Source organism: Lycium barbarum, chromosome 9 (assembly GCF_019175385.1).
Source record: "Lycium barbarum isolate Lr01 chromosome 9, ASM1917538v2, whole genome shotgun sequence".
NCBI classification, from domain to species: Eukaryota; Viridiplantae; Streptophyta; class Magnoliopsida; order Solanales; family Solanaceae; genus Lycium; species Lycium barbarum.
In genome coordinates, this window is record NC_083345.1 from 120,851,598 (window position 1) to 120,862,553 (window position 10,956).

At 31.7% G+C, this 10,956-nt stretch overlaps 1 protein-coding gene and 1 non-coding gene across 2 annotated transcripts; both read right to left on the reverse strand.

The window, feature by feature from the left end:
- Window positions 1–7,642: 7,642 nt before the first annotated feature.
- Window positions 7,643–9,505, reverse strand: LOC132608693 (transcription factor MYB41-like). The gene is made up of 2 exons (XM_060322436.1): window positions 9,182–9,505; window positions 7,643–8,786 (listed from the first exon to the last, which is right to left on the reverse strand). Exons 1-2 carry the CDS (start codon window positions 9,451–9,453, stop codon window positions 8,027–8,029), a joined length of 1,032 nt encoding a protein of 343 aa, XP_060178419.1. The 5' UTR covers window positions 9,454–9,505; the 3' UTR covers window positions 7,643–8,026.
- Window positions 8,233–8,336, reverse strand: LOC132612378 (U6 spliceosomal RNA). The gene has a single exon (XR_009571747.1). It is a non-coding gene; the product is annotated as a U6 spliceosomal RNA (small nuclear RNA).
- Window positions 9,506–10,956: the final 1,451 nt, after the last annotated feature.

Consider the following 10,956-nt stretch of genomic DNA (forward strand, 5'->3'; position numbering starts at 1 on the left):
GTTCGGGGTGTGACATATTTTATCCCCAAATTGGAACTTTCCGGCACTAATTCAAGTTAAGCAGACCTCTAAGCTATACCGACAAAAAATGATTAAATAGTGGACAACAAATATAGTACTTTATCCTCTTAGTAGATTTTGCACTCATGTGTGTAAACTAGCAATGCATGCCCTTGCGATGCACGGGGCGAATATGTCTATTCACTTTAATTAGTCAGACTTTAAGGTTTGTATTTTGAAAATAACTTTTAAAAACATTCTAATTGTTATTATATATACAAAATATATTTTATGTACCATCACTTTAGTTGTAATTAAAAGTCTTTGAGATGGAAAGAGTCGGACTTTTTTATCATTATCATGACAATGAAAGTTGTTCATTGATGTAAAAGAAAATTAGTAAGAATATGAGGGAAAATTAATATTTTGATTCTAAAATTTTTCTTTTAAATTCTGTAATATTTTATATGTATACCGACAGGTTGATATCCATTTCAATTAAGTAACTATTCAGATCCAAACATAAAAATCATTTTGTTGTATATATTGGATTAAAATATTTGTATTATATTAATTAAAAAATATATTATAATTTTTTATATTAATTGTTACAAAAAAATCAAAATTAGAAAGATATATGTTATAGCATTAATCACCAAAGTTTAATTCTGAAATGAAAATATAAAGTAATACATTTTATAAATGTAAAGAAACAATATCAGAGACCGCAAAGGAGAGTAAATAAGTAAAGTATTGACAATGAAGGAAACCGGGACAAATGTCACTCCCTCCCTTTACTTTTACTTGTCGATGTTAACATATCAAGGGAAAAAAAAAATTCTTCTTATTTTACCCTTCACATTGATTATTCATTTTCAAATCATTTTCCGAGGCTATTGAGACTATATACCAGTAAATATGGATATTATGATAAAATATATAGTTCATTTATTAATTTTCAAAGAACGTGAAAAGTCAAAAGTGAACAAGTTATGTGTAGGAGCATTAAATAACTTTTGGTGCAAATTTGCATTGCTATTGTTCGTCCTCTCTTCACGTTTAAAGTATTGACAAAGAAGGAAAATGGAGATAATAGAAATAGAAAAGAAGATAAATATATATTAGAAAAATAGACATATATTTTTGGTAATGTGGCCAAGTAATATGAACGAAGGGAGTACTTCGTTTTTATTAATTTTTAAAGAACGTAAAAAGTCAAGTATAGTAATGTGGCCAAGTAATATGGGACGGAAGGAGTACTTCATTTATTAATTCTTTAATAACGTGAAAAGTCAAAAATGAACAAGTAAAAGTGCACGGAGGAAATAAATATGTTTCGGAGAATTAAAATAGAAGTGCACACGTGTATACATGAGAAGAGAATAAATATTCAGTACTATGACATATATCCACGTGAGATTTATTAATTCTCAAAGAATGTGAAAAGTCAAAAATGAACAAATTAAAGTGCACGGAGAAAATAAATTTGTGTAGGAGAATTAAAATTGAATTGCATATGTCTATACATGAGAAGAGAATAAATATTTAGCTAGAACATGAAAATCAAAAGTGAACAAGTAAAAGTGCACAGAGGAAATAAATGTGTTGGAGAATTAAATTTAAAATGCATACGTCTATACATGAGAAGGGAATTAAATATTAAGTACTATGACACATGTCTACGTTAATATGGACGAAGGGATTATTTCATTTTTATTAATTCTTAAAGAATGTGAAAAGTCAAGTATAGTAATGTGACCAAGTAATATGGGACGGAAGGAGCACTTCATTTATTAATTCTTAAATAACGTGAAAAGTCAAAATGAACAAGTAAAAGTGCACGGAGGAAATAAATATGTGTCGGAGAATTAAAATAGAAGTGCACACGTGTATACATGAGAAAAGAATAAATATTCAGTACTATGACATATATCCACGTGGGATTTATTAATTCTCAAAGAATGTGAATAGTCAAAAGTGAACAAATTAAAGTGCATGGCGGAAATAAATTTGTGTAGGAGAATTAAAATTGAACTGCATATGTCTATGCATGAAAAGAGAATAAATATTCAGCTAGAACACGGAAAGTCAAAAGTGAACAAGTAAAAGTGCACGGAGAAAATAAATGTGTCGGAGAATTAAATTTAAAGTGCATACGCCTATACATGAGAAGAGAATAAATATTAAGTACTATGACACATGTCTACATGAGATATAAAAATAATTGGATAAAGTGTACAAATTATATAGCTCATGATACAAGATTTAATGCGGGTACAATTTGTGAAGCAGTGAGTACAAGGAGGGACTGCTGTGTTCGTCCCTCCTTGGCACTTATTATATATAGAAATTTATAGCCTAAACTCCTCCTACGATGAAACCTTAAAAAAAATATATGTAAAGTTATTTGGGGAGTACTGTCTACGATTTGATCAGTTGCTGGTTGGGTATTTTTATCCCTTTTTTTTTTTCTTTCAAATCTAGGTTATTTGTGTAAACTCAATTCATAGAAAAATAGAACATGTTTCATGCACCAAACTCCTTGCGTCGCCAAATAAATTGTAGAATATTAATACCGTTGCCTAATCCGTTTAGTATATACCAACTTTGTGTATTCACTATCTTAATCAGATAAAGCTAAAACATAACAGTGCTAGTCTAATCAACAACTTACATTTAATGCAAATTCAAACATCACAAAAAAAAAAAAAAAAAAAAAAGTTTAGCAATGAAGCATAGTAACTGTGTACCTAATTCCTAGTTCACCAATAGTATTTGGAGTCAGTATTATTGTATAAACCTAATGGATAAGAAGTGACTGCAGTTTATTCTAAGCTTATGAATATGATTAAACAATTCCGAAAGCTAGAAATAATACAGTCAAAACGGGAGATAAGGGTCTTCTCTCATGTCATATTACAAATAATTCAAACATAACATTTATTAGATGAGTTTAAATTATATGCACTGAAAGATTAAAAAATATTTACACAATCAAATTATTAATAAGATATTTACAAGTAACTTTTATGACATGAATTAATTGATAACATGGTAAAAAAGATAATTAACTAACCTGCATCACATATTAAAAACAATATTATTAATGTAAATAATATATAAACTGTCAATGTATACAACTTAAATTTACAGATTTATATATACAAGTGAAAAAACTAATGTTGTTTTCATGAATGAAATAGTAGTAACTTGTTCGAAACCTTCAACCGACAAGGGTTTTGATTGAGTGATAAGTATTTATCATCATTAATCAAAAGTTCCGAATTCGAGCTCTAGATATGAAGTCAGCTTTATTAGGGAGCGGCTTACCCCTAAGATAAGACGTTCCGGCGTGAATTCAAATTTAATCATATCTCAATGCGGATATCAAATACTAGATGAGAAACCAAAATAATATAGTGTAACTTCTTAGAAGCCGCAACTACCTGACTTTAGTTAAAATCTTTTTAGTTGGTCATATTGTTTGGGAGTAGTTAGATATTCTATCTTGACGTGCCTTACAAGCAAATATTCATGGGGAATAATGAAGATTTTCTATAATTTACTATAATTTTTCTTCTGAAAACCTGGTTAAGCCTTACGTAGTTTTATTTGATCATTTAAAATAGACTTGTTGGTCTTAATAGATGAAGTAGAAATAGATTGGATGCATGGAGTGGGTTGTACATTTGATCAAATAATTTAATCTAAATAACTAAAATTAACGTAAGACTACATATCATTTAATCATGATTAAATTATAAATGTGTATTTAAAATACTCATATCTTAACATAATGCAAACATTAGATACGAATAAATTAAGTAGTTTTATTCAATAGTTTAATTTTCTATATCTTTTCTGCTTCAAAAACTTATAGAACTTCCAAGTCGCCACTCAAAAGAAATCAACAAATATAAGTCATGCGTGATGTATACCGGTATACGTATTTGTTTGAAGACCACAAGAAAGAAATCTACCTAGAATCATTTAATTTTTCTATGTTCTCCAAGTCGTCGACCACAATTTCAAATGCTGGAGACATTAAATTATATATATTCTCATAAGTCATAAGCCCCATTTTTACAACATGGATACCTCCCCATCAAATCATTATCATCATCATCTTTGCAACATGGATACCTCCCCATTTTTACAATGAAATTTAATGGAAAGAAAAGAAATTGAATTAGAAAAAAGAAGAAGATAAAATTCTTGAAGAAGTTTATGAGATATCAAGCAAGCATAGGAAGCAAGCATAGGACTGTTGTCTTTTATAATTGTGTTCTATATATAAAGTTTCAATCACAAGGTCAAACTTTTTCTTCATATTATTAATTATAAAAAGAGCAATTGATTTGCTTCCAGCAACACGGCAAGTAATAGGAGAAGTCATCTAAAGTCCTTTTTGATATTTTTTTCAGCTAGAAGGGTGGACCAAATTACAGTGTTAATGATCAGGATTTCTCCGACTTTAACTAGAAGTTACGGGTAAGCCTGTCAAGTGGGCCGGGCTGGGGGCCGGGTTAGAGGAGGGAAAGGGGTGTCCGGCCCAGCCTCCTACCTTGGTAGGGGTACATAGTGGGCTAAGTGGGCTGGGCCGAATTTTAATTATTTTAAAAAAAAAATTAATACTAAAATTTATTAAGTTTGATACTTTAAAATCTAGTGTTGTCAACTTTATTTTAACCATGAAGTTCCTTAAATTATATTTTGACCCTATTTTCAATCTATAAATATCATTCATTCTTCTCCATATTGTCTCACAATTCCCTACTACTTTCTTTCTCTAAATTTCCTACTCATCTAAATCTCTCTCTCTCTTCCAATTTCCAAGTTCAAATTTCAAAATTTAAATTTAATGGATAATGATAATCCTCCACCTCCTCCTTCAGTCCGAAGATCAATTTCAAGTCCGGTGTGGTTGCATTTGAGTGAGTAGACGAGGAAGATGTTAAATGTCAACATTGTGGTCAAATATATCTCCATAAGTCCGAACTGGTTTTTGGGGGTACTGGTCCGTTACGTAGGCACTTGGACAAAAGGCACAAAATTGAACTTTGAAGTTTATCTCTTCTTTAAATTTCTCCATCGATGTTAGCGTTTTGAACTTTTCATTTGTAATAAGTTAACCGTTTAAGTTTGTATGTTTTGAATTTGCATTTGTTATCAATTTAAGTTTGAATTTTTATTTTAAATTACTTATGTAGTCTTGTACCACATTCTCAACTTTTTATAATTTTTAGCATTTTAATAGCCGATGAGAGTCTTCATTCCAACAACATATTCAAGATATACACAAATATACCATTAACATATACAATATATACACAAATATACCACTTAAATAATTTTTTTTTTTAAAAAATAATTTTAAGTGGGCCGGGCAGGGCCCCCGATGGGCCAAAACCCGGGCTGTTGGTGGGCCGGGATACCTGGCTAAATGGCATGTCCGGCCCAGCCCCCTAATTTTTTCCACTAGCCCAGCCCACCACCCTCTTACCAGGTTGGGGGGCCGGGCTGGTTATGGGCTGAGCGAGGTGGGCCGGTCTCGGGCCGACCAGGCCCAATTGACAGGCTTAGTTACGGGTTCAAGACTGATAGCTAGGTAATTTATATCGAGAATATAATTAAGTAAATAGAATGTATGCACTTCCTACTACCGGCGTAAACTTTTATATGGGATAGAGGTTCTGAGTCAAATTTCACCGCCACCCTTTATAAAAAAAAGAATTCATCGTACTTGACCCATGAAAGAGAAAACAGGCCCGCACGAGATGGAGCATGTTGAAGATATAATGAAGTAAATAAAAAATATGCTCTCTCTAACAGCTTAAGCTTTCAAATGAGACGGTCACACTTTCAATATGATACCACCACCTATAATAAGAAAATATCAACGTACTTACCTCATGAAAAAGTTGATATCATATAATTTTGTTATTTCATTTGAAAACAAAGTGGAAATAGTAAGATTTTTAACCACGGATCGTACTGTGAGACTATTGCTTGACGAGAAGCTGAAGTTCTACCTTAATTACAATGCTTTTTCTAACCCCTGTTTGGATGGTTGGTTTCCCGTGGTTCATTAATGTATGATTTTCAACGAAATCATGTTTGTTTCTATTGTTCTTAAAATTATGTGGTATGGTGTTGTAAACTCATGATTCATCCCATGATTGTATAAACATGAAAAGTCCCAATTTTTGTAACCACAGATTTGGTGATTTTTCAGTGCTTACGTATTTCATTTTTTCATTATACCACACCCTCCACCATCCACCTCACCCCACCCCCACCCTACCACCCACCCCTACCCCAACTACCCCACTCCTCTGCTACCCACCCCCATCACCCCAACCACCACCTACTACCCCTCACCACCGCCCAACCGCACCCCACAACAACTCACCCCACCCTACCACCTACTACCCCCACCCTCATCCCACAACCACTGATCTCACACCACCCACCCCTCCACCACCCCACCCACTACCCCTCACCACCACCCAATCCCACCCCCATAACCACTCACCCCCACCCTATCACCCATTACCCCCACCCTCATCCCACAACCACCCACCTCACACCACTCACCCCTCCAGTATCCCCACCCAATACCTACTTATTTTTTAAAGTTCCTTATTCTTTACCTGAGTTTTATTAATATATATATAATAATTTCTAAGTTTGAATTGGTTAGTGTTCTAGTTTATTGAGTTTAAATTTTATAGATTGACAGTATATATTTTTTTTTTTTTTTCATAATATCAAATTATTTCAAAGATCAGTATTATAACTCTAGAAGCAACTGTTCCTAAGTAATGAAGTTAGTAATCGAAAAATAAAATGGCAAACAACCTGTTACAATATGTTCAGTTAACTTCTTGACTTTGCTCCCTATAGACGTGACCATAGATATAGGGCCTTCCAATGCTAGTTAGTAGGAACATTCAATCAGATAAGATGTTTCATGAGTTGCCGGCATTTCTTGTTTTTTAAGCATGTTAATAAGGAGTATTCCTTTTGAGGCAATGTTAATATCAATGGGTAAGAGATTTTGTTTTCAATATTATAACTATCGATCTCATAAAGAATTTTTTTTGACTTCTTATCTAAAAACTTATCCGGAGACACCGCGATGAAAGAAACATAACATAACTTTTGATAGTGTATATAACTTTTTACATTATCGGTGAATTTTAAGATATGCCAGAAGATTAATTGTCATTTTTTTTTCCAGGTTACCAATTAATAATTATTACATAGATTTACCTACAATTACTTTTAAATGACTGCATATCTTTTTTTTTTTTCACATTGTTAGGGGCGGAAGTAGGGTATAAGATATGATTTCATCTTAATCCAGTAGCTTCAGTCCAAATGTTGTATGTGTTAAATATTTCTTAAAATAAATATAAATAATATATTTCGAACCCAATAAATAAAATAGAATGAGGTAGGATTTCAAATCAAAATTTTATATAAAATTCAAATTTTGTATCCCTTTGCAGTTATAAGTATGCCCCATCTGAGTTTAGCTTAAGTTTTTTCTCTTTTGGGGATCCATCCAACTGTTTTTGTATTTAATGAAGTCATCACAGTTACCTAATTACTTATCCCTTTTCATGTGGTTGGGATTCAGAACTAAGTGATCCGGAATTTCAATAAATTAAGCAAGATAAATTAACAATTCTTGTCCTTATAATTAATTGATATTCATAACATAATTAGACAAAAATGAGAAAATAACACAAACAACAGCTCCAACGTAGACATACATACATGGAAACATAGATGATTTCAACAATTACAGATAAAAAAACAACACCCTCCACACACACAAAAAACATGTTTTAACAACATTGTACCAAAAAGAAAGAAAGAGAACTGAACAAAAAAAAAAAAAAAAAAAAAAAAGAAGAAGAAGAAAGAAAGAAAGAAAGAAAGAAAGAATGAGAAGTAGGCTAAAGTATCAAGTCATACAAAAAATACATCCCTTCTTAAACATGACCAAAAAAAAAAATCATTGGAAAATGGTATTCCAAAAAGAACTGATGGCTTCATCATCATGAGGTATCTCCCATGCATCAATATCATCTAATTCTGAGAATTTTGGTATACAATTTTGGTCTAAATTTGAATTTTCAGAAGTAGAGGGAACAAGTGAAGGAATTGAGCATTCAGCATGATCTGCATTTAAATTCAACTCACTTGCTTGAAAATATTCTGATGAATTTGCACCATTTCTCGGTTTGTGCATGTCACCCTCGTACAGGGCCCATGCTGAACTTCTCTGTATCGTTTCAATGTTATCAAATTTTTCAGAAGGAACTTCTAAGGAATTTGAAATAGAAGAATAATAATTGGGAAGTGAATTAGGAGTATTATCCAAACATGGTCTTGTGGTAGTGAAGTTTGCTAGAGAGGAATTCAAGAACTGGGATCTTTCAGCTTGATCAATTGGATGACCTAAAAAACTGCCTTGCATGGGTGAAAAGAAATTTGTATTTGTAGATGAAAGAAGGCTTTGTAGAAGTTGTTGGATTTTGGCTTGTAAAGTAAAATGTGCTTGTAATCTAAGAGCAGATGCTAAAGAAACAAAATAGTTTGAGTTAGATGTAAATTGATTAGAAAGATCTATAAGGGAATTTAGATGAGTTATTGGTTTGTGTGTTTTGGGATCAATTCCCAATTTGAGAAGTTTTTTCCTTAAATGTGTGTTATAGAAATTCTTGATTTCATTATCAGTTCTTCCCGGAAGATGAGCTGCAATTCTTGACCACCTACAAATAATAACAAGTGTAGAAATTAGGGTTTAGCTCTACGTAATGATAAAAAATAAAAAATAAAAAATTACACTCTCATATTATCTAAAAATATTATTTTTTAAAAAATATCTGCTAACATAGTTTGCTACCATATGTTAAAACTGATAGACGCTAGTGTAAAATTTCTTACACTCTCAGTGTATATAATTTAAATCTTAGAAATTTTATGTTGTTTTATTTTTCTTGTCAATTGGTTTTGAGATAGGAAGAAGTAGATTACTACCAAAAATTGTGAATTTCTGACGAAACATTATGAGGAAATCGGAAATATGAGATTTCCCACTATTAGAAATGTTTCTGATAAAGTCAATTTCTGACGGGATGGAGTAATGGAATATTGTGATACTTACTTATTTCCAAGAACAGAATGGAGATTGATGATGGTTTCTTCTTCTTCATGTGAGAATCTCCCTCTCTTAATATCTGGCCTTAGATAATTATTCCACCTTAATCTACAACTCTTTCCACATCTTTTTAAACCTGCTTTTCTTGGAATTGATTTCCAATTTGTGTGGCCATTTTTGTTTATATAATCAGTCAATTTCTCATCTTCATCTTCTGTCCATGGTCCTTTCTTCAAATCATTATCATCATCATCTTTGCAACACGGATACCTCCCCATTTTTACAAAGAAATTTAGTGGAAATAAACAAACAAAATTAAATTAGAGAAAATAAATGATATTATCGAAGAAGCTTATGATTTATCAAACAAGCATAGTGTTGGCTTTTATAGTTTTGTTCTATAAAGTTTCAATCACAAGGTCAAGCTTTTTCTTCATATAACAATTATAAAAAAAGAGCAATTAGCTTAAACCAACACGGCAAGTAATAGGATAAGTCATCTAGAGACCTTTTTGATCTTTTTTTCTGCTAGAAGGGTGGACAAAAATGTTCATGGTAAGGATTTCTCCGCCTTTAACTAGAAGTCACGGGTTCGAGTCTAAATATTAATTCTGATAGGTAATTTTATCGAGAATATAATTCAGTAAATAGAATGTATACCCTTTCTACCGGCCTAAACTTTTAGATGAGATATGGTATCAAGTGCAGGTAGAGGTTTTGAGTTCAAATTTCACCGCCACCCATTATAATAAAAAGAAAAGAGTTTCATTGTACTTGACCCATGAAAGAGAAATCAGGCCCGCACGTGATAGAGCATGTTGAAGATATAATTAAGTAAGTAAAAAATGTGCTCTCTGTAACAGCTTAAACTTTTAAATGAGATGGTCATACATTGCAATATGATATTAGGAATAGACAGAGGTTCTGAGTTCGAGTCTCACCACCACCTATAATAAAATATATCGACGTACTTACCTCATGGAAAAGTTCTATCATATAATTTTCTTATTTCATTTAAAAACAAAGTGGAAATAGTAAGATTTTTAACCAAGGATCGTACCGTGAGACTATTGCTTGACGAGAAGCTGAAGTTCTACCTTGATCACAAATACTTTGTCTAAGAAAAAAGTAAGGGTTGAAAGAGCTTGAGCGTAAGTTTGAATTGGTAAGTGTTCTAGTTTATTGAGTTTAAATTCTACAGACTGATGGTATAAATTTATAATATCAAGTTATTTAAAAGATCAGTAGTATAAGCAACTGTCCTAAGTAATGAAATTAGTATTGAAAAAGTAAAATGGCAAACAACCCCAATATGTTAAATTACAATGGTGCAAATAAGTGGATCGGAGCTCTTATTTATTTTACTTATTCAAATCCCCTTTGCCATAGAAAAAAAAAAAAAAAAAAAAAAAAGAACATGCAATTTATGCAGCGTCATGTGGTTTCTCTAGTGATTAGTTTGGCTACTTTCAAAATCTTATTATTGACAAATAAATCATCATCAAATTTGTCATAGTTTTTGTCTTTTGTCGTCTTATATATATCACCTAGCATTTCTTATTTGGTCTCTAACTGCTCTTGAAGATGGTTGTTCAAAAAGAGACAAGAAAAAAAAAAAAAGATGCTGTATACTCTTGAATAATTTTTTTTTTATTTGAATTCAATGGCTTCGTTCAAATCAAAATCCACATATACTTAATAGTAGAATTTAGCTTTTATACACCGATAATGTCAAAAAAATTATACACTATCAAATTATGACTTAAATGATAATTGTAGAT

Bases quoted from the DNA above. Each gene is read 5' to 3' on its own strand.
- LOC132608693 (XM_060322436.1), bottom strand. From the start codon at position 9,453: ATGGGGAGGTATCCGTGTTGCAAAGATGATGATGATAATGATTTGAAG. The intron at 8,787-9,181 runs GTAAGTATCACA...TATTATTTGTAG, and splicing joins CATTCTGTTCTTGGAAATAA to GTGGTCAAGAATTGCAGCTC.